The sequence below is a fragment of the Primulina huaijiensis genome, chromosome 12 (genome assembly GCF_012295235.1).
Source record: "Primulina huaijiensis isolate GDHJ02 chromosome 12, ASM1229523v2, whole genome shotgun sequence".
In the NCBI taxonomy this organism is placed as follows: Eukaryota; Viridiplantae; Streptophyta; class Magnoliopsida; order Lamiales; family Gesneriaceae; genus Primulina; species Primulina huaijiensis.
This window is the reverse complement of record NC_133317.1, coordinates 4321601-4344079: the sequence shown is the minus strand read 5'-3', so window position 1 is coordinate 4344079 and position 22479 is coordinate 4321601. Positions and strand designations below refer to the sequence as shown.

At 35.8% G+C, this 22479-nt stretch overlaps 4 protein-coding genes and 1 long non-coding RNA gene across 6 annotated transcripts; all 5 read right to left on the bottom strand.

The window, feature by feature from the left end:
* Positions 1 to 1142: 1142 nt before the first annotated feature.
* On the bottom strand, positions 1143 to 3959 carry LOC140989562 (uncharacterized). Of its 2 annotated transcripts, XR_012177508.1 has the most exons (3): positions 3852 to 3959; positions 3231 to 3617; positions 1143 to 1576 (listed from the first exon to the last, which is right to left on the bottom strand). It is a non-coding gene; the product is annotated as an uncharacterized lncRNA (long non-coding RNA). The 2 variants fall into 2 exon arrangements; XR_012177507.1 differs by having other exon boundaries at positions 1143 to 3617.
* A 1603-nt stretch (positions 3960 to 5562) lies between these two features.
* Positions 5563 to 7733, bottom strand: LOC140989297 (uncharacterized). The gene is made up of 3 exons (XM_073458468.1): positions 7545 to 7733; positions 6729 to 6960; positions 5563 to 6278 (listed from the first exon to the last, which is right to left on the bottom strand). Exons 1-3 carry the CDS (start codon positions 7715 to 7717, stop codon positions 5982 to 5984), a joined length of 702 nt encoding a protein of 233 aa, XP_073314569.1. The 5' UTR covers positions 7718 to 7733; the 3' UTR covers positions 5563 to 5981.
* A 370-nt stretch (positions 7734 to 8103) lies between these two features.
* On the bottom strand, positions 8104 to 10388 carry LOC140989561 (ammonium transporter 2 member 5-like). The gene is made up of 3 exons (XM_073458812.1): positions 9783 to 10388; positions 8745 to 9030; positions 8104 to 8648 (listed from the first exon to the last, which is right to left on the bottom strand). The coding sequence occupies exons 1-3, from the start codon at positions 10386 to 10388 to the stop codon at positions 8107 to 8109; spliced, it is 1434 nt and encodes a 477-aa protein (XP_073314913.1). The 3' UTR covers positions 8104 to 8106.
* A 2215-nt stretch (positions 10389 to 12603) lies between these two features.
* Positions 12604 to 16531, bottom strand: LOC140990663 (protein PEROXIN-4). The gene is made up of 5 exons (XM_073460483.1): positions 16144 to 16531; positions 14985 to 15104; positions 14753 to 14881; positions 13889 to 14018; positions 12604 to 12908 (listed from the first exon to the last, which is right to left on the bottom strand). Exons 1-5 carry the CDS (start codon positions 16147 to 16149, stop codon positions 12820 to 12822), a joined length of 474 nt encoding a protein of 157 aa, XP_073316584.1. The 5' UTR covers positions 16150 to 16531; the 3' UTR covers positions 12604 to 12819.
* Positions 16532 to 16755: 224 nt separating this feature from the next.
* Positions 16756 to 22473, bottom strand: LOC140989759 (TOM1-like protein 9). Its single transcript, XM_073459144.1, has 10 exons — positions 22353 to 22473; positions 22021 to 22099; positions 20735 to 20833; positions 20527 to 20640; positions 20255 to 20415; positions 19632 to 19713; positions 19339 to 19424; positions 18431 to 18622; positions 17891 to 18303; positions 16756 to 17567 (listed from the first exon to the last, which is right to left on the bottom strand). The coding sequence occupies exons 1-10, from the start codon at positions 22451 to 22453 to the stop codon at positions 16954 to 16956; spliced, it is 1941 nt and encodes a 646-aa protein (XP_073315245.1). The 5' UTR covers positions 22454 to 22473; the 3' UTR covers positions 16756 to 16953.
* Positions 22474 to 22479: the final 6 nt, after the last annotated feature.

Genomic DNA, 22479 nt, shown 5'->3' with positions numbered 1-22479 from the left:
AATATTTTTCAATATATAGTATGTATAAAAATGAGTCAATCAATTCTTCAAAAAAAAAAAAAGTCAATCTCCTCTTTTTTTTTAGTTAGGAAGTCACACTCAATGTAGAACCATTTTTAATACTAATAATAATCGTCATTCTGTATTATTTAGGCTTAAGTGTGATTATGAGAGCTGTCGGTGTTTGGTTCTATGAACGATCTATCTATTCCTTGTAATTTTGTTGAGGATTGTGTATGACTAACATACTAATAATCTCATCTTTTCAGCAATAAAATTTTGATTCAAGGTCAAAACGATAAGTCGTAAAACAAGAAAATTTGTTACGTGCAAAGTGTATAAAATAACATCAGACACGTGTCACTAATAACTAAAAAACCAGTGTTTTAAAAAGCACGCTTAAGCGCGTTTAAGCTTGAAGCTCGGCAAAAACGCCCCACTTCGGAGAAAACTGAAAAAAACGGTCAAACTAGTTTGACCGAATTAAGCATAATTAAGGTGTTTAATTAAACGTGTTTAAGCACAATTAATCGTATCTATTTATTTTTTAATTTTTTATATTTTGAAGGTATGTCTTTTTATTTTAAAATAATAAATTAAGATTATAATTTAAATGTTTATTTTTTAATTTTAATTATGATTAAGCGTGTCTGATAATGATTTGACAAATATTTAACATTTTTAATGTGGTCTAGTTGCAAAAACAAATAAAGATTATAATTTTGATATTTTTATGATTTTATAAATATGAGAATTAATGCATCAGACTCAAATTTATCATATTTATGTACTATTTTATCAATTTATTGGTTTGAGATAATTACAATTACACTAAAGATAAAAAAACGCTTTTTCATACTTAAGCCTGTGCTAATCTCGCTTAAGCTTGAAAAACTTGAAGCTCGACATCCGCGCTTCGGGGCGCTTCACGCTTTTTAGAACCTTTTAAAAAACACTTAAAAGTAAAATTTTGAAGACACTGACTCTATATCCCACCATGGTCGATAACTCTTGATAGTTCCGACTCTTCCTTTCTATACGCAAAAATTAGAATCAAGATTTAACGGGATTAAATAACTGTATTATCTACACAATCAAGAGACCTACAAACCTAGCTATTGATTGAAAAATGTATAAAGATAAAAAGCAAATTATAAAGTTTACCACAAATTACAAACAAATCTAAGCATCACACTTAAATTTATTTGATGTCAGCTATAATTGTCAAGATATATCAGTCATGCTCCCACGGACAAAAACAAATGTAGTATGCAATGGTCCACATTTCTAAAAAAAAATGTGGTGTGACTACACAGTTCGAGAACTCTTAAACCTATATGATTAATCTATTGTGTATACACTCTCTTTTCGGCTTTTCTGACCTAGTAAAGGCATTCTCATTGAGAATCAGTACAATGAAAGGAAAGATAAGAAAAGAGCCTTCATCGGGTGAGAATTTATATTGCGGCTCATGTTCACAATATGCATTTGATCTTGGAGGAATTCTCTGATCCCGAAGTCTCATGGCTACCGGAATACGCCATTTTCACCATCGTTTGAAGCTTTTAACCACTCTCTGATACCATAAAAGCTGATAACCATGAAAGGATCGACAAGTAGAGCATAATCATCTTTTTTTCAATGCTTAAAGTTACTGACTAATATACAACCTCAAAGTCAGAATATACAAAAGACTTCTGCAACTAAAGATAAGATATCAATATAATTTAAATAAAAAGATAAACCATACTACTTATCCTAACAAACTTATCAACACTTACCAACAAGATTTGCTTATTCATGATTATAACAGAGTTAATTATGCTCGTGTCTTGGTTGGAATTAATGCTTCCCTTTCCAAGAAATGAGTTGAAGGTGACATTGTCTATTGATGAAGTGGATATTAAATTTGTGTATAAACAGCATATCAAGTTTTGCAACATTTGCGATCAAGTGGGAAGGATGATTGTAATCAAAATAAGCAAGTTGTTGAGGAGGAAGTTGATAATGAAAATGGGTCGTAATGTTCAAAGAAATAGGTCGAAGAGAGTAGTTTGGCGCCAACATAAATCGAGGGGGCGCTCAAGAATGCATACCGTTAATCATAATGCATCGTCTAGATCTAAATCTAGACGTCCTCTAGCTAAATCTAGACGTCCTCTAGACAATGGATTGACTAACGAGAACAATGGTTAGATGGACCCCTTCCTTTCTGTTGTTACCAACGCTTTATCAAACTTTTCATCGCCCAGCTCAAACTGAATGCGATGTAATCGAACTTATGGTATTGATGAGAAAAGTATTGTGGAAGTTGAAATTGTTGAAGATGAAATTCTGATAATGCCTAATAGTATGATTAGGAGGTGGTTGATGAGGATTAGTTTAGACAGTCTCAAATAAAAAATAAAAAAGAAGCAGAAGAAGAATAAGAATGCAAATGGAAAAACTCAAGAACAAAGTGATGAGTTGCGTAAATTCTTTGAAGGGATGGAGTATAATAGCTCTTGTGATACGGAATATGTGCCGGATACTACAAACCCGATGAAAGGCCGATTCTTAGGAAATGAAGCAATGAGACAGCAACCCAAAATTACCTTGGTTGCTCAATGAAGCTAACATGTTGGAATATTAGAGGCTTTCACAAGCCTCTAAAACAAAATAATGCGCGTGCTCATATGCGTACCCACAAAGTAGATGTGTTTGGCATTTTCAAAACAAAAATCTAGATGAGAAAGCCTTGGGGACTTTGATTTGGACTCGGTTCACAGGGCGGAAGATGCAAAAAAGATTTTAGAAGGGTTGCAATACGCTATTTGAGGATGAGGCGCCTTGCATTGAAGACATTGTCTGGAAAATTAAGATTTTTACCTCGCGTTATATTCCTAATCAGATGGAAATATGTTGATGTATTTGATCTTATTTGGTATTGACATGTGAGTTGGTGTTTTTTTAGTGTATTTGTATTGGCTGGAGTATCGGGTATGCCTCGCGTATTTGTAGCTGGAGATCCAAGGTATGCCCCATGTACTAATATTTTCTTGGTTATGCCCGTGTAGATGTCATATTTATTATTGAGATAGAAATTCGCACTTGTAGTCACAGTCATTTTAGACGATTGTTTTATGGTTTCGAGGGTTAGGAGATTGGTATCTTCTGTGGATGTCCAAGTGTATTTGTCCGGAACATTCTTTAGCTTTTTAATATTTTCATTTAAAAAAAATTCAACCCACCTTTTTAACCTCTTGTTCTCTTTGTCAGCTGGACTTCTTCCTCTCCTTCTTGAACCACTTGTTGATTGCTGAACCGTTCCACCAACTGAACCACCATCATGACCGGAGGCCATCAGACTAACCGCCTCGCCACCCATTTCCGGCACTCTTCTGATTTCATCATCACTCTCCAGTCTCCATTCATTCATCAAGTTCCAAAAAGTATTTATAGACCGTACAATATGCAAGAATATAAAACAACACATCTTTGCAGCGCCAGTTTCTCAAATATCACAATAATCACAGGTTTCCGTTCACATAACCAGAATAAGAATTTGTCTGAACCTGAATCCCTCCTAAAACCAGAAGTCCAACACTACAGATTCCACACGCATTAGTCATATATACCTAAAAATAAGTGTAAGCTTAGAAATGGAGGCGATATCTACACAAGATAACAATTTTTCAAGACAATTCAGCTCATGAACTGCAGTCAGCCAGTGGATAAACTCAAACGTGCAAAACTTATACACCAAAATAGTAAGAAATAATCAAAGACGCAATCTTAACAAGTGGGTAATACGAAGTAAAGATTTTAAAATCATTAAACACGGGATTCAAAGATTAAACATGATCAAGTACCTTCTTTGACTTCAACATTAAGAGCAGAGCTAGAAGATCTCTCGCTACTTGAGGGCAAGGAGTTAGCCGCAAGAGAACTCGTAGCTTGCTCCTGCATCTCCCCCTCCCCTAACACCAAGCCAACTAATAATTAAAAAAAAAGTAGATAGAATGTAGAGAGAGAAAACAAAATGTTGTAGAGAGAGAAAGGTAGAAAATACAGAGACCGTCGGATCGTTTTCCGATCGGACGGATGTGGAGGTGGTAGCGTGGAAGCCTTCCGAGATATACCGTGTTGGATTAATCAAAGGCGAATCTGTCAGCAGCGTGGATCAATACGAGCCCTTGGATTTCTAATGATTTTTATTAATTATTAAAAAGTCACGAATTTTATTTAGATATAAAAATATGAATAGGTCTCTTGTGAGACGGTCTCACTAATATTTATCTATGAGACGAGTCAACTCATAGAATTGACTCAAATAAGAGACAAAATACGATCCTTGAGACCGTCTCACATAAATTTTTGTCTAAAAATATATGGATACATACTTGAAATAATATCTTAACGCTGTTGACTTCAATCACAAGCAAGCATAGTGAGTTTTATAAATTTTTTTAGTAAATTAAAATATTTATTTTCTATGTGGATATTACTATTTTTATATTGAATCCATACACGGTTATATTATTATTAATTATAATTACAAACCACTTGATCCGACTGTATTACGGATTTTGTAAGAGATTCTGTGTTCTGGGTTTTATAGATATTATTATAAATAAATATTTATGATATAATTATTAAATGATTAGTTTTTAATTAGTTTAAATAGATCACGAGTTGTAATTAATTTCAGTTATTGTTAAAACCTAAAGGATTAAAATGCAAAATTAATCTAATACATTTGAACACATTTGCGATGCATAAAATTATTATATGGAGTATGTGATTTGTTGCAACAAACCCAATCACACAGGATACCCATTTTTGCAGCTAATTAAAAATACCAAAAAAAATTTAAAAAGGGGAAATTTGTACCAACATAGAATTCTTATATTCCCATCAATTATATTTCGAGTTTTTTTAAAGCTGATAAGAAATTTCACTTGGCATGTTCTCCAGACTTGGGAGGTTTTCCAAAGACCCCTGCAAATATTTTTTTTCTCACAAATTTAGGCAATCTTGGATTTGTGATTGGAGAGGATACACTGCGGTTGTAAACGTGCGGTGCAGCCTTTACACCTCTTTGATCCATCAGTGCCGCACCGCCACCGTCACCACCGAGACTATGACAGTGCCTTAGTTCACACAACTTCCCTTCTGTCTGCACAAATTGATAAAATCCATCAGCTAGTTCATCATCATTCCACACCAATCCTGACGAACCTCGCCTTCTAAATGATCTCTCGGACCTATTCAAACTGGCCATCTTATCTGAACTATAATATGTTGAATTGTTGGTTTCAATTTGCAATATATATTACTGGCAGGGACCAAAGTACAGAGGTTTACAAAGTAAAGAACAACAAAAAAGGCCAGAAGATGGAATCAAAGCTTTTGACCTGCTTCGGGGTAGTAGGTGCAATTTAGGAATATTGTTTTGCATTATAATCAACGGGGTCAAAATGGTAGAATGGTCTATGTGTGATGCCATGATCGCATAATTACGAGCCATAACATTTAAATATATGACATCTAATAATATTCTTTAGTTCGTGAGTGAACTTCTCCGACCATGGTCAGATCAAATCTCTGAAAATTCAAATAAAGGGAAGGATAAAAGGCTTGTGTATAATTTCCTATGTCAATACCAAAGCAGAAGGCCCATATATAAAATTTTTCACCAGTATCACATAAATTTGTTTCTGGTGTGACAGACTTACTTCCTAAATTGGCATAAAAACAATCAAGTTACAAATTCTCAAACTCAGAGAGTAAAAATTTATCAGCAACTTATACATGGCGAGAGATAGATAAGCTAGAAAAGGAAGAAAATAAAGATTATAAAATGTCACAAGACAAGATATCAAGCACCTGGCAAACATGGACTTGATGGGTTCGATTCATCTTGAGGGAATTTGGGTAGCCAGATTTGGCCCTTCTTTAAGAGAGAGAGTACCTACTGTTGCCTACATTGCATCTGTAGGTCATTTCAATTTGGATTTTGAAGAGCTCTTTAGAGGCTTAACAACAGGTCGAGTTGGGGCACTTCTCGCTGCCTTCTTCAAATCGTATTTGACAGACAAGAAAGCACAAACCAAAGCTATTAACATTGTTGGGTACACAAATACAGCCTTTGTTGGATCCATGCTTGCTTGCTTTCCAAGAATCCCTTCCTTAACAAGACCCCACACAACAAGAAGTGTTCCAAACATGCTCATCCTTCCTGGTTTTATAACACCAATCAGCGAACCAGCCACACTAAAGTAACTTCCCGCAAGAACCTGTCAAGTGATTAGAACAATCTTTCAAGAAAAACGAATTGTAATGGGGAAAAGGAGAAGTAGAATTTTCATTCACTGAAATGGTCGCTTTTTAATAATCAATTTGCTAGCAGAACAAGAAACAATTTCGATTTCACAGAACACGAATTGAATATTTCAAATCCCAAGAACCTAAAGGAAGAATACATTTAGAGACCACGTAGTGAGGGCTCCTTTGACAAATTTACGACAGTAACAACATTGGTAAATTGTGAAGAATAATATCTATGCATCTTATCTACTATCTACTATATATAATGTCCAAAGTGCAGTACAGATTGTGAAAAAGTCATTTTTGTTCCCATGGAAGCATGTTCAATTTGATATTTAATAGATAAAGAACTTCCAGTCACATAAAGCTATGATAGAAGAAATGATAGAGATGTGGGAAAAGAGAAGCCAAAGCCAAACCTCCAATCGCTGTAGATCAGTTACTGCAGAGGCCTCCTTTATGTCGGTCAAGTTATAGAAATTTAGCAGATTATTCCAGCTTGGCACAGTCATGTTACTGATGAGACCATTTACAACGGCTCCCGGATAAAGAAGGCCCTTTATCACTGGAAGTGGAAAGACTTCGCTGGCCACCAACTGTGAAGATGTGACATGAAGAGGCGTTGTACACATGCCAGATCTACATTGAACCCTGAGAGTGTGCGGGAGATGGGAAGAAGAAACCAGTTACATAAAGGGGAGGAAAAAAAGATATCCAACTGCATATTCACAGAGATCAAGTCATGGCAACGAATTTCAACACTTTATTTATCAAGAAATTCAAATGAAATAGCTATATGCTGCAGTAACTCATGGAATAATTACAGCTGCACAAAAAACAAACAAACTTTCTACCTGTGCAGACAATTTGCAATTAGGAAAAAGAAAATAGAACCAAAGCATATAATTCTTATCCCAACCAACTCACTTGAATTCGATCACATGCCTAGTATTTGTTATATTTAACCAAAACTATCAGGCACCATCCTAGCAAACTGAATTAGAAAAGGAACCTTGGATTCCGATTATATATAAAAAAAAGATCCACAGATCAATTAACGAGATATCTTCTTCCACCAACAAAAGCAGCACCAATCAAACTAAAACTCCGAACAATTAGAAACTTCAGCCAAAAAAGGACGAACCTTTAGAATAAATTGTAACAAAAAATTCATTATTCCCAAGGACAACTATGAATTTGGATGAATATGAAATGGAGAATAACGTAGTTTTGACCTGAAAAGCGGAACCTGAAAAGTGATGAGGAAGAGAAATATGCGCGACGCGTATGTAGATAGGTGATCCCACCTTCCTTTGGTCGATGTTGAATTGAAGTTGATGCATTCGCCATTGCGGAATCGTGTGAAAATCGAAGGAGATCGTGCGCTTTTACTCATTAAAGGCCGCATAACAAGTCGATCTCGTTTTTAATATTTTATTAATATAAATTTTCGAGTAATAATTTGAACAGTGTCTTTATAAACTCAAAATTTTGAATAGAAATAGCTAAAAATGTAAATTTTTTTTTATATATACGAATCGAATCGAGTTCGAAGTTGAATATTCTTAATTCAATAAACATTTATTTTGTTAGTTGCAATTCCTAACAAAAGACAATATTATAACATTATTGGTACAATAAAATGTCACATTAGGGGCTTTTCTTTCACTTGCATTCACTATGACATATTCAAAAAACATTTTAAATATGCTAAAGACCAAAAGCACATTTTATTCGATCCCTTAGTTCATTCGATCCAACTTGCATGAACCTGACAGCTCCGATCGATCCCTTTCTTCAAGTCATCTCAACCTGACCTCTAGCCTTAGACGACCCGATTTCAACGTCGTTATATGTCGAAAATCGTGAATTCTCATTCCTATCCCCCTGCCCCCATATGGCATACGCCTCTTCACCGTGAGCAGCCTCGTCCCCGATCTCCATATCCTCCTCGCTCATTCTCAAAGGCACGATAAGTCGCACAACCAAGCATATCAAGCTTGTCGTCACGATATTAACCCCGACCACGAAAACCACGCCGACAAGTTGAAGTCCAACCTGTCTAAATCCGTTGTGGTAGTCTCCATTGTGAAAGCCATAGAACAAGCCTACATATTGGGCATACTTTGTATAGAACAAATTGCATAGTTTTGGGTCGGCGAAGAGGCCGGTAAGTATCCCTCCTAGACACCCCGCGACCGCGTGCGTGTGAAACACAGCCATGGTGTCGTCGACTTTCTGGAGGAGCACTGATTTCTTATGCACCACCATCATGGTGAACCAAGGGATCGAGCCCGAGCATATTCCCATTATTATGGCCGCCCATCCATGCACAACTCCTATACCAAGAAAATGTAAAAGGTACATTTTTAAGCACAGACCAAGTTAATGTTCAACGAATTAATTATAGAATACAGAGAAAACAAGAAAGGTACCTGCAGCCGGGGTGATGCAAACCAAGCCAGTGATCATGCCTTGAACTGCACCGATGACGGATGCTTTGCCGAAGAATACGATGTCGAGCATGAGCCAAGTCAGCAGACTAGTTGCAGCACATATATGAGTGTTGATAACAGCCAAGGAGGCATCAATGCTAGCCGCATAAGGGTCTCCCCCGTTGAAACCTGTCCACCCCATCCACAGTAGGCCTGCACCAGCCAGCATCAGGAGGATGTTGTTAGGGGGAAATCTTTCTCTGTCTTTCGTTAAACGAGGACCCACCTGCAAGTTAAAATATCATTGTTTTTATCACGAAAATTGTTTGTATTCTTTTGTTTATTCTTCCCACTTACCATATTGTAATAAATTTCATATAATATAATGTCTCAACTCTCATATACGCATACATTCCAAAGATCATACTTAAAACTATCTCTTTCCTACTTCCACGGTTATAATTAGTTTCAATCGTATACAGTCTCATACTTACTAATGATCGAATCCCTTCATCTCTTTTGAAAACAGTCAAGTTTTTAAATTTTGTGGATATATTAAGTTTTACAAACTGAATTTTCAAACTAATTTTACGATATATCATTTATATATTTGGAAAATTTTAAAATAAATAAATTTGATCATTCAAAAACACATGGTAAGCAGTAATCTTGCACCGCTAAGTGCAAATGTTGAGATTCAATATATTTGCATAGTCTCGCATTTGACTCAAGTTTTACGATAAATGAAGTTAAAAAATATAGTTATGTTATCCTTCTATTTCAATTTCATAACTTTCTTTCATAAGCTCATCCTACTAGCTCGACAAATTTTAGGAAAGATCATCTTATGTTAGATGATAAATAAACTTGAATAATATAAAATTTTGTTTAAAAATCTTGCTCAAGGGGTCATGTTGATATATATGTGCATTAAAAATGTGAAATTTATTTCAAATGGATTGTTCACTGATAATATATATGAATGTGTGGTTTCAAAATCCTTTAAAACATGCATGTGAAATGAAAAACTACGCTTACCCAATATGCAGCAGTGAAACCAGCAACACCAGAAGACAGATGAATAACATAACCACCCGAGTAATCTATCATCCCAGCAACAGCCAGCCAACCATCGAGAGACCAAATCGAATACGCCCCAATCGTGTAAGAAAACGTTAGCCATAGAGGAACGAACAGCATCCACGCGTAAAAGTTCATCCTTCCCAATACAGCACCAGCTATCAGAATCAACGTTATAGCCGCGAAAACGAACTGAAAATACACCATGGTGGCGTTTGGGAACTTCCCACTAAACGCCTGTCCAAGCAGATAATGCTGGGACAAGGCCACATCGATCTTACCCCAGATAGGGATCAACTTGTCCCCGAATGAAAGCCGGTATCCCCAGCAAACCCAACAAAGTAGAACGCAAGCAAATGCGTATAGAGCCATGAAAGCCGAGTTCACAGCCCATTTTTTCTTGACAGCACCACCATACAAGATTATAAGCCCCGGCACACTTTGTAGGCCTACTAGGGTCGCGGCTGTGAGCTGCCACGCGTTGTCCCCTTTGTTCATCCATGGCGGATTCGCCTCGTCGGGGATTAAGTTAGCAGGAAGAAACGGTGATGGTGGTGAAGACATTTTGGTATATATATATATATGTTTGGTACAAAAACAGACTGAAAAACAAATAAGGAAATATACAGATTTGTGTTACAAAATCATTTGCATGATGGGGGGCCATATAAATCGATGCATTTGAATTGATTCCCACGATAAGCTGTCCCTCCGATGGTATATCTCTTGTCATTTTATGCTGTGAATTAATTTTCTTGTTACATGATACTATCATTTTTTGTCTCTGTCAATTGAAAAACAAATATTATATGTGAGTTTGCCTTGTTTTTTCTCGAAAGGCTTGGCGGGTTACACAATGCCCAATGACATCAAACGACACCTTCAAAGACTTGATTTTTCATGCGATTAATGAATCTGTTATTCGATCGAAAACGAAGTAAGATCCATGGATTTATATATAATAATACATGTATGTATAATATGTTTCTTTTATAGTAAATCAAGATCCGATTCATGTCCCAACGTTGTTTCCGGTTTGCATTAATTTTATGTATTTATATTTATAGATTAGTTTCATATACATGCATGTAGTTTTTATTGATCAATGCACGGACTTAATCTATAACTTATACTTTTGTCTTTCAATTTTAGTCATCTTTTATTAGAGTGGTGACGTGACATCGATCACATAGCAGTGTTTGTAACTATGTCAGCAATTTTTTGTGACACGTCATAATTTTTCGGTGTCACGTCAACACTCTGATAAAAATAAGTAATTAACTCTGAAAAAAATACAAATTAGTAAATTAAGAATATAAATTAACCTATGACTAAAATATGCCAGTTATATGATTAAAATATAATCTTTCCACTCACTAAAACTTAAAACCTATTTGGGTATTCATAGGGCTGGGAAAATATACCGAAATATCGAAATACCGAAATACCGTACCAAAAAAATACCGAAATTACCGAAAAAATCGATATACCGAAAATTTCGGTACGGTATGATATCATACCGAAATTTTCGGTATCGGTATCGTACGTAATTATTTTTTTTTTTCTGTATTTCGGTAATTTTTTTATTATTATTTTTTAAAAATTTAAGTTCGGTATACCGAAAAAATGTCGGTATACCGATAATATTTTCGGTATACCGACAAAATTTTCGGTGTCGGTACGGTATCCGGTATGAACTTTTTCATATCAAAAATTCGGTATACCGAATATGCGGTATACTGAATTTCCGGTATCGGTATAAAAAATTCCATATCGATATTTACGGTACTGTAGTTCGATACGGTATACCGTACCGTACCCACCCCTAGGTATTCATCCCCAAGAGATAATAGGTTGTTCGCAAATCCATAAGAATAAAATTTAAAAAATCATGTATGAATGATAATTATTCCTCTTGAATTTCTATGTTGAGTTATTATTCTCCATAATATCCTTATATGTTTTATGAAATTAAAATACGAATAAATAAAAACTCGAAAAATAAAAATATATGATTGGGAAAAAAAAAAGTATTTTTCAATGCAATTACATGACTCACCGTTGGACACTTCGTTGATAGGAATTTGACTTAAAATTAATCTAAACTTAAACTTATCCAGACAAATTAATTGAATCAATCCAAACATGCCATTACTTAATCAATCGAGCAGTACTGCTCAAGACACTTTTGGTTTTAAAAGAAACTATATATTTTTCGAACAATAAAATAATACAATAACCAAACAATATATTTCATCTCAAATTTACTAATTCCAGTTGCTTTTTAATTTTTTATTCTTGTTTCTTATTAAGCAATATTATATATATGATCAGTTTACCACACTTGCAGTCTTCCTAGCACTGGAGGAGGAATTGAGTATCCAATCCAAAACTCATCTTCTCTCACTGACCAGTAGCATATATTCCCAACTTCTTTTTCATGAGAGCCTTCACAATAGAGGGCAACATGTTTGTTGAAAACCTCGAAAGCTTCGTTCCTCCGACGCCAGTGAAATCGACAGAAAAACATTGTCGAAAGCCCGTGGTTGATCTGAAAACTCCAGTTGAAATGGCCCTTTACATGGAACGTGAGCGATGTGTGTTATAAAGTTTATGAAAAAATCATACATGATTCATTATATATATATATACACCATCGGATCGGGTATCATCTGTTGCATCTCTTTGCGGTCATCAACTATTTTGTGTGCATGTTGATCTTGATTTATGATTTTCTATGCTACGCTTGTTAATAAATAACCATTATGTGCCAAGTCCGTAAAATAGAGCCGATCATCATTTGAATATGAGGTCAAAAGATAAAATGAAATACATCAAAGATAATTTTCCCGTATCATATAGAATACAGAAATCCGATCAAGTTGTGTGAAGAAACATGTTTCGTATACAAACTCGCGATTGATTATACAAAGGGTGGTCAGCGGATGACTGACTTGCAAAATGCGGGTCACACGATCACGAAGATGAGTTGATTTTACCCTTTCTTGGGAATGGCTGCAAGTCTAGTATACATCCTGGCCATGGACTGGAATCCTCTGACGTCACCGGAGCGCAGGAGATTGCCTACACAGAATTGAAGAGATTCTTCACTCTAAATTATAAACCAATAGAGGATTCACATCAATGCAAGAAGATATAAAAGACAAGAATTATAGGGATGGATCTTTTGGTGTCAAGGGTAAGAAACATTGTTCGTCTGCACCGTAACATTGATTTCAGTATCACGACAGCAAAATTTGTTGGAAATGTGAAACACGTTATTTCCTTATCTCATTGATATCTTGATACATGTCTCAGTGAACATCCAAGAAACAGCACCATCTGAATAAATTTCCAACTACTGAAGAATTCCGAACCTAGTTTCAATATCTTCGGTTGAATTAAATCTGTAAGAAAAACTACATTTTTTGTCCTATAATTTTATCACTTTGCGATTTTGATCATATATGTTATCAAATATCAGTTTCGGCCCTATATGTTATGATTTTAGCAATTTTAGTCATTTTTCATTAGGATTGCAGATGTGACATTATACACGTCAGCACCACATCAACACTGTGTTGGTATCACACCAACATCAAGTCGAAAAAATGACTAAAAGTGCCAATAGGGGACTAAAAATAAAATTTGACAACATAAAGTGTCAAAATTGCAAAGAGGCGAGCATATATGAACAAAAAACAATTTTCTCAATTTTTAATAACATGGGACAAGAGAAGTACAAGGATAGTTTCTTATAGGGGAATGAGTCATCAGTGGACTACCATTATTAGCCTGGAGGTGAAACGATTACTTTTAGAACACAAATCGTAAATTCAAGTCACAAAATACACGTTTGTGCAAAAAAAATAGCAACGGGGCATAAAAAATTGCAATGTCATAATCTACCCGAATTTAGTGTTAGCTAACAGCGAGTCATAGAACATGGTTTACCCTACCTGAAGAACAAACATCTTTTCTGAAAACAATCGCATCCAATTTTTTCTATTCTCATAGACAAACGAGTGTGGTCCGAGTATATCTCAATGAGGCTATATTAATACCTGAATCACAGTTTAGTGGGCTATCAGGTTCTGGATGAGCCATCAGGGCAATTATAGCCCTACAAACAGACTGCAGTGTCCAGGCCGGACTCCAAGCGTTTTTCAAAATGTCGAGGCAAATCTCACCCGTCTGCAGACAAAAACACATTGCATGTTTTCCATGTTATGCTAACATATCAGCCTTATCATATTAAAAAAAAATTTACCATAACAGCTTTCGAGAAAATTAATACAAGTACTTGTATAAGATAAGCTACTAAAGAAAATTAAAAGTCATGAGTGTGCTTGAATCGAGAAGCTTTTCTGAGATAGTTTTTTTAAAAAGATATTAGATGGAAATATATAGTTTTTAAGAGCGCCTAAAAAACCCAAAATCAAGAAACTGTGACTTTTGGAATTTCTACTTTTGCTTCTCTTTAAAAATATTTCAAAAAGAAAGTGCTTTTAAGTTTTAACTATCATATTTAAGGATTAAAGTCTTAAACAAACCGTTTGTCAGGTTTTGTTATCTCTGAAGATGTTTCATCCCAAAAAAGAAAAATCATAAATTTTTATTTTTTTTCTACAACATATATTTTATCCCTGCTTAAGATCTCCAATATAATCATTATTTTAACTATAATTTTCATCATTCCAATATCAGTATATCATTTTCTAACCAAAAAAAAAAATTTACCAGAATTTTTTACAAGATCTGACATCAGCAGAACCAAACATAATATTTCTTTCCCCAAAACTCTTCCACATTAACTCCCAAAACAAAACAAACTCGCCTTCACATATTTCAACCTTTGATCTCTCGACTTTACATTAGAACAAGCACACTTCAGAAAATGGAAAAAATTAAAAGCCATAAATCATCACCTTGAAGTGTACGTTCGGATGAAATATTTTAGTCAAGAACCGCACTTGAGGAGGCTGCAAGGGATACTGCTCTGGGACAGAAAAAGCAAGCTGGAAAACTCCCCCTTCATATGGTGTCTCGGACGGCCCCTATGTGTATACCATAAAAGGCATGCAACGACACAAAAGAATGATTCATATTTTCCCAAAACGTCACAACACGATAATAACGCATAGAAAATACTGTACCAACCTTTATGAGAGCTGTCCACCTAAATATATTTGTATCATCACAAACGAGTTGAATGTCAGGATCGGCTACTTTCTCTCTCTGAACTTCTTTATACTCCTTAAAAAGCCTAGCCCTTGATGCCTAACCCCCAAGAAAATCATTTCAAATATAACAAGCAAACAACAGATCACTGAACTTATTAATCAAATAAAATATACAGCCGAAACTTCCATATCATCGACAATAAAACATTACACTATAAGTTCATGAAACATAGTCATCATTATCCAATTTCAAAAGTCCAAATCTTACATTCCAAATACAACGCTTCAAGATTTTATAGGTGATAAAGAAAGGACCATGATCTCTTTACATGATACGGAGAATCAAATTAAATAAGATATAACATCCCATAAATTCTTACTCTTACATTCCAAATACAATGACTCAAGATTTGATAGGTGGCAAAGAAAGGACCATTATCTCTTTAGACAATACAAAGAATCAAAATAAATTTAGAATTTTAGATATAACATACAATAACAACCAGACATCAGTGTCGCCAGTAAACATTCTTGAAGGAAAAATGTTATCTCAAAATGGCTATAAATTGGAAATTTGAGATGTTAAAACAATTTATGCAAATTTTTGTGCACCCCATAGTTCCAATCTTTTGAAAGTCGTTTTTAATTTTGAGCTGTCAAGAATCAACCTCCACTTTGTGCAAGCTATTAGGGGTATCAAAAAGTATAAAACGCTGATATTGTTCAAATGGTGTCCAGTTCCAGGAGAAGGAAAATAGTATTCTGCAGTTGAACTAAATGTCGGCAATTTATTTAACATGAACTTGGCATCTTAAATCAATGAGGAGGAACCATGTTTTACGTCAGAATAATTAAACAATTTTGGGGAAGCCGCCGATGGCAACAATTAAAAATTTTCGGAAAATGTGAAGGAAAAAAAATCACAAATAAGGTGAGTCGCCCATCAACTAATTTCATATTTCACACTATGTCATAAAGCTTAGGCACACATAACAAAGAATCATACGATAGTATCGTTCTAAAAAAAACTCATTTTCAGGCTAACAGCAGACGACAAAATCGTGAAGAAGGAAAAACAAACGAAGGCAAGAAAAACCCAAGTTAAAAAAAAAATATTTCAAGATAAATACACTAACCTGCATCCTCTATACCAATCGTAGGGATCAAAATCCACCTAAAAACGCACGACTGAGAACTGAAAACAACGAGTTACCTTGATTACAAAACAGAAAAATCGATTCAATTTATAGGAATCCCACCATTAAAGTCCCAAACCAAGAGGCAAAGGGAGTTATAGTAAAAACAAAAAATACGAAACGTGGGCAGGAGCTAAAATAGAAATGAAAAATTATGAGGGATCGAAGAAATAGAAACTCGCATGAAATCAGTTGTGGATTCGTAGTTACACACGAAAATTATAATGAATTTTCTCAACGATTTTCGTTTAGTATAGCGATTGCCCCGTAGCTCAATGGTACCTGCAAATCTTGTCCGTGGATACGTCGTCCGATCAATATAAACCTGAGATGCGGAAATTTAACTATACACCCTATAGCTTTGTATTATTACAACTTGGTCCACTAATTTTTAGTATTTCCCATTTCAGCCCCATTAAATCTTCACCCAATGTATGTAATAAATTATGGAAAAATTGGACCAAGGCTCATGGAGTTTGAAACTGAATATATATATATATATATATATATATATATATATATTGCNTAGTTAACGACAAATAAACCAATAAATTGAAAAAACGTAAAATATTTCTTTTCTTAAACGGGAGTCATTTTTCCAACATGAAAAGTACAATAATAAAGAGAACATGTGTGCAAAGATTACAAATAAGAAATCAAACATCAGGCACCCAGAGAAAGTAGGCAAGCAAATAAGTAAAGCCGGTACGATACAGACAACATGGCGTTTATCACATACTCCCAGCTCTATCAGGCATGGTTTTTTCCCGTTTTGAATTTAGAAATATCAACAAGGTCTCCAAATAGCTTGTCCTCTGGCTTGGAGGGTTTCAGGGACGGTGCATATGAGGAACTGGAAACCATATTAGAAGAATTCCTCAGGGAGCTGTGGTCCCTCGATGATACGGAGATCTTTTGATCAATAAATTGAGTGTTCTGTTGTTCACCTTGGCCATGGCCATAGCCATAGCCATAGCCATAGCCATAGCCATAGCCAGCTATTTGATAGCCATACGCCTGTTGAGGATACATATAAACCATTGGAACAGATTGTATTGGCTGAGGAAACATACCCATAGCCTGTGGATTTTGAAAAGGTTGTGGATACAAGCCAGCAGTCATTTGATTGCTCTGCAGAAATTGATTGTTTACGAGGGTATGATGGCCACTGGAGATTGGTTGATCGTATGTGCTGAATGGTTGGTTATTTGCCAAAGGTTGCGATCCTTGAAGATATGTGCCATTGGGTGATGGTAGGGAATGCACAACATGCATTTGTTGAGGGGGATGACTTATGGGTTGTTGAGTGTTGTCCAGTTGAGCTTCCCATGGTGGAGGAGGAAGCGCACCACTGTCTTGAGGACCTATAATTTGAAGAGTTAGGTATAGATTAGACATTGATTCTAATGCATCATATTACTTTGAGTTCCCGAGTAGATCAAGACTACAAAATACAACAAATTAAGTGATGACATGATTCAGGATGACAATCGAATAAATTACCCCAATAACATATTTATGAAGAAAGTAGCAGGGCCAAAATCTTTCCAAGAATCACACGTGGGACAAAAATAATTGAAGCTTGCTTCCTATTCATTCATTAATTTGGCTTTATTTTATGTTTTTTCTTTTCTGGTTTTCCATAGGGTTTTTTTTATTAAATATCAAATAAAAAAGAAAGATGCACCATAAACTGGTGAAGGTGGCTGCTGTTGTTGGGTCATCTGACCATTCCACATAGAAGAAGAGCCCTGAGGGTAAAGGGGCTGTCCATATCGGGGTAATTCAGGGCCAGACACACTTCCGTTTGAGTTTAACAAAGGCTGTGGAGTTTGAACATTTTGCGGAAATTGACGTGATGATGAATATCCTTGTCCAATGGGGTTGGAATATTGATTGTAATTGCTTGGTGAAAACATGTCAACAAGAGCGAGAGCATTCTGCTGAGATGCAACAGGGCTCGCTGGCTGAGGTTCTTCGACAGGCACAAGGGCCAGTGTGTCTCCACTCAGAAGATCTATAATAGGACCAGCTTTTGTTGGCGTCGCTAATTGAGCATTACTTTCTGGAGGTGTTGGTATGATAATACCTGATGTGGATCTGCAAAACACATTCACTTCATGGCTAGGAACAATCTTTTTGTCACATTGAGTCACTTTTCTAAAGATGCAAAAATGATGGGGGCAATTCATAAATTTAATACTTCAATGTCAGAAACAAAATTTACCCATTGTCTGATTGTTTGGCAATGCTAGTGTCAATAAGAGGAGCATCGACTTTTACCAAGGCTTGGGTTGGCTCGGGTTTTGGCTTATCTGATTCACCAGAGGTGGCTCCAGAGGACATGGACTCATGCTTAGCCAAAACACGTTGCAAGTTATCATTCAGCGCTAGTCCTTGGCATAATAGTGATTCATCCCTAAGTCACAATACGTTAAAAGACTGCTTTAAATTCCAACGTATTCTGACCAAAGTATAATTACAATCTCTAGCTGATATTAGATTGATTCATGATGAATAATAGTTTATATTTATATCAATATAGTGAGCAGATTCTCAAAAACCACAAATATAGCAGGTAACAGCGGAGCAAAAAAGGTAAAATTTCACCCATGAAACCTGTCAAATGAAATTATAAATCACAGAACCTGACTTAACGGAGAAGTTATAAAGCTTGGCAATCTCCTATGTTACTCAACCAGAAGAATTTTCCTCTCAAACTGCACTCAGTCTTGAAACACTTAACTCTATCAGTACAAGAAGCAATTCTTATACTAGAAGGTTCACAACCAGTATCAGCATTTTAGATTTGCAAAAATCCACCCAGATTTAAGTGATTCGTTGAGGACCTGTCCAGCTATTACAACATTCAATTTGTTCCACAGGTATTAAGGTCAGAATATGCAGAACACTTGGAAAGAAAAAAAAATGAGAAAAAGATGTGACATCAAGATATGTGCCTTCCTTGGTCATTAGGACATTTGACTACTAAGATGGCTCTGTCTTAGGTTTTTATTGTTTATGTTAAGATATAATAGAAAGGAACACATTAAAAAGTCAAAAAAGGATAAACTCCAATGACAGTTACAATAAACAAACACTATTGGTACAACTCGAAGTTAAACAAGTCCTTACGAAGTTGAGTTAACTAGGTGTACAACTCTTTGCTTATAAGTACGGCACTGAGCCACCAGATCAACAATAACATCGCGCCTGAGTTCCTGCAACAAAAAATTTAACTTCTCAGCAAAAAATTGAAGGGGAAACTTGTTAAATCAGAGTAAAATAAGTAAATTATTTTCAATTCGATTTCCACCATAGCAAATCAGAGAAACTATAACTTTCCAAGTCGCTTCACATAATTACGCAAGAATAAATCATCAACAAGCACTACAATGTTGCTCGAACAGATGTCAGTGAAAAATGACCTCTTTATCACTAGGATTTAAGGCATTCAGCATTTCCGAGAGGACATCCATGACACCTCGTGCATTTTGAAGTTCTGTCAAGCTGAAAAAAATTTCCATAAAAATCAAAGAGCAATTTAACTATACCACAGGAGCACTGAGACTCAAATCAGAAGGCAAGTAAAGGTATAAAGGAAAAGCTATTTTAGTTCATAATTCGACTCCTACAAAACAAGACCAAAATATGGTTCCTATGAAAGAAGAACAAAATATGTCTCACAACTAGAATTATCATAAACCAGAGTAAGACATGTCATTCAAATCCGTATTCACATTATCGTTCAAGCACCGAAAAGGTGCCTGCAGGCTGGATTTCAAAGCCAGGAGCTCAAAAAAATTAAGTAATACACAAAATCCAAATAAAAGATTAATCATAACTCCAAACATCCATGATTTAGAATATTCTTTATACAATGTGAATGGCAGAAAGAGGAAAATTTTAAGAGGCGATCAATTTGAAGTAAATTTTGTATGGTACCAAACATCAATTCTTTGAAAAATATGCCTCCACAATTCCAATAAAAATTACAGTGAATGTCAAGTTAATCGAGACAAATAAGGAAAATTTTACTGTGTTAATGTACCTCAATGTTGGAAATTCAGCTTCTGCAGAAGATTCAGCCGCATCCGGTCTTGACTCAGGATCACGAAGATTTTGTGGAAAAGATGTTAATGGCTGTGTTTGTGCTGGTGTAAAAATAGGTACTGAACTCTCGGATCTCTGAGGGAAAACTGCCCCAAGTCGCTGACAAATATGCAATAGAATAAAGGTTAAGATAAACACAACCATAGTATTTCATATAAAAAAGAAGGAAAAACAATGGAGGGAACAAGACATGATGATCGCATGACATACTAATAAATCCTGGTATGCCACAAAGTATTGGGGATATCTTGCCCTTGACCCTCCAAAAGCTTCTTGCCATGTATCTATCAAAATTAAAATCTTCTCTTTCACATGAAAGTCAGGCTGCATAAGTCATAACAAAATGAATGTTACTACAAACATGGGAAAAGATCAAGAGATAACGCCACCATAGCAACGAAATATGTGACCACGTTACCTTCTTTTTAACAATTTTCACCATCTCACGAGGTAAATCTTTATCAGCAACATGCATATGCACAATATCCCCGCAATTCTTCACAATGGTCTCTAATAGCTAGAAAACAAAATATAAGCCAATGTGTTACACTTGCTTCTAAATTAAGTGTTTTTGTTCCTATGCTCGCCACCGATAGCCCACAGTGCCACGTAAGTGACCACAAAGCCTCGGTTGTGCAATCCTTGCTTTCTAATTCTTGTTCATCCATGTTTAGACTCGCACATTATCGTGTTCTGAAAGTCGTGTTCTAGCCAGTGGATGTGTTGCAAACCACGGACGTGAAGGTAAGGGTCATAGATCAGTGATGATGTTTTGTGAGCTGGTTCAGTTATGCAGACAACCCATAGTCGTGTTCTAGCCAGTGGATTTGTTATGTGCGTACCTCATACTAGGCACCGGGGTTGCCACGTATCCATGATTGCATTCCAAATTTGGTGTTAAGGCACGGAACTCGTGCATGTTGCATGTTGCATGTTGCATGTAGCCGAACATGAGAAGGCTAGAAATTTTACGCACGCTATGGATCGGGACACTCTAAGGCTCATGGATTTGTGCTTACTAATTTTTACAAAAAAATAAAGACACGGACACGACCATGGATAGGGCGACACTTTCAAGAAACTTTTCTACTTCTTTTCAAAAAGTAACTTGAAAGATGATGCCATGGCTTGATAATGGTCATTTCAAAGCTTTTTCATCACAGAACTTAGATAGTATAGGTAGAAAGAAAACTCTGTCATTTTCTTTGTTACTCTTCGCTTTCAAAACATCTCATATTAACGTCTCATTTTTGCTTCTTGATCCTTGCAACGAGCTTCAAGTTCACATAAGTTATAATCAATGTTTTGAAATTCATCTTTGAAACTAGCTCGGTTATGGCTTCCCAAGCTTGTGTGGTGTTTAAAATGCCATTGGCCACAAGTTTCGTAAATGGATCGAACTAATTTGGTCAAGATATGGCTTTATTGTCTACCATGTCTGATGTTTACATCTTCTTGAGCTTTTAGCAAGATTTTAAACGTAAATCTAAGGGGTATTTGTTGGTAACATAGATAATGAAGTTTGCTAAATTTCTGGAAGTTTCGGAAAAAGCCAAGGTTTTTGTGTCCAACATTTGGACCTTGAGAGGATGGTCTTGTCGAACATGTATAAAACCCAGAAGTATTAAGTTAAAATAAAGCAAAGCCCGTGGACAAATATTGAAGGCAAGGGCAAAATTGTTAGGGAAGGAGAATCGAGCTTACTGTTAACGCAAGAAGCTGGACTTTTGGATTTTTGCTGCCAAGACGTTTCTTTATACCTCTTACAACATCTTTTGCTTGTCTGATACAAACAGAAAACCATCATAAGTTCACAAAAACCAGCGATATATTGAAATAGAGGAATATGCAGTGAAAACACAAAAAGTGCCAGCATTCAGCATGAAGAAAAGAAACAAGCTGAATACTTCTGTAGTCATGTCATTGGCAACTGCGGTAACGTAATTTAATGCGTTCAACCATCGTGATTCCAAGTTCACAGTAAAAGAAACACAATCAAGTAATCCAAGCTAAAAAATAGAATTGAAACAGCTTACGCAGGGTCGTGATTGCAGATGTCGCAGATCTCGATATTCATTGCCCAATCAGGACCGATCAGCATATTGCTGGTAGCTCTTTCCACCATCAAATTCACCATGATCTCCCCCCCCCCCCCCCCCCCCC

Bases quoted from the DNA above. Each gene is read 5' to 3' on its own strand.
- LOC140989297 (XM_073458468.1), bottom strand. From the start codon at position 7,717: ATGCGGCCTTTAATGAGTAAAAGCGCACGATCTCCTTCGATTTTCACA. The intron at 6,961-7,544 runs GTCAAAACTACG...GCACACTCTCAG, and splicing joins TTTCAGGTTCCGCTTTTCAG to GGTTCAATGTAGATCTGGCA. The intron at 6,279-6,728 runs GTTTGGCTTTGG...ATCACTTGACAG, and splicing joins CTGATCTACAGCGATTGGAG to GTTCTTGCGGGAAGTTACTT.
- LOC140989561 (XM_073458812.1), bottom strand. From the start codon at position 10,388: ATGTCTTCACCACCATCACCGTTTCTTCCTGCTAACTTAATCCCCGAC. The intron at 9,031-9,782 runs GTAAGCGTAGTT...TTTAACTTGCAG, and splicing joins GTTTCACTGCTGCATATTGG to GTGGGTCCTCGTTTAACGAA. The intron at 8,649-8,744 runs GTACCTTTCTTG...TTCTTGGTATAG, and splicing joins TTGCATCACCCCGGCTGCAG to GAGTTGTGCATGGATGGGCG.
- LOC140990663 (XM_073460483.1), bottom strand. The intron at 14,882-14,984 runs GTTGGTACAGTA...GTATACACATAG, and splicing joins GGTGGACAGCTCTCATAAAG to GGGCCGTCCGAGACACCATA. The intron at 14,019-14,752 runs GTGATGATTTAT...TTTTGTCTGCAG, and splicing joins ATCCGAACGTACACTTCAAG to ACGGGTGAGATTTGCCTCGA.
- LOC140989759 (XM_073459144.1), bottom strand. From the start codon at position 22,453: ATGGTGAATTTGATGGTGGAAAGAGCTACCAGCAATATGCTGATCGGT. The intron at 19,714-20,254 runs GTACATTAACAC...AATTTTTTTCAG, and splicing joins GCTGAATTTCCAACATTGAG to CTTGACAGAACTTCAAAATG. The intron at 18,623-19,338 runs GTAAGGACTTGT...ATTGTGACTTAG, and splicing joins CACCTAGTTAACTCAACTTC to GGATGAATCACTATTATGCC.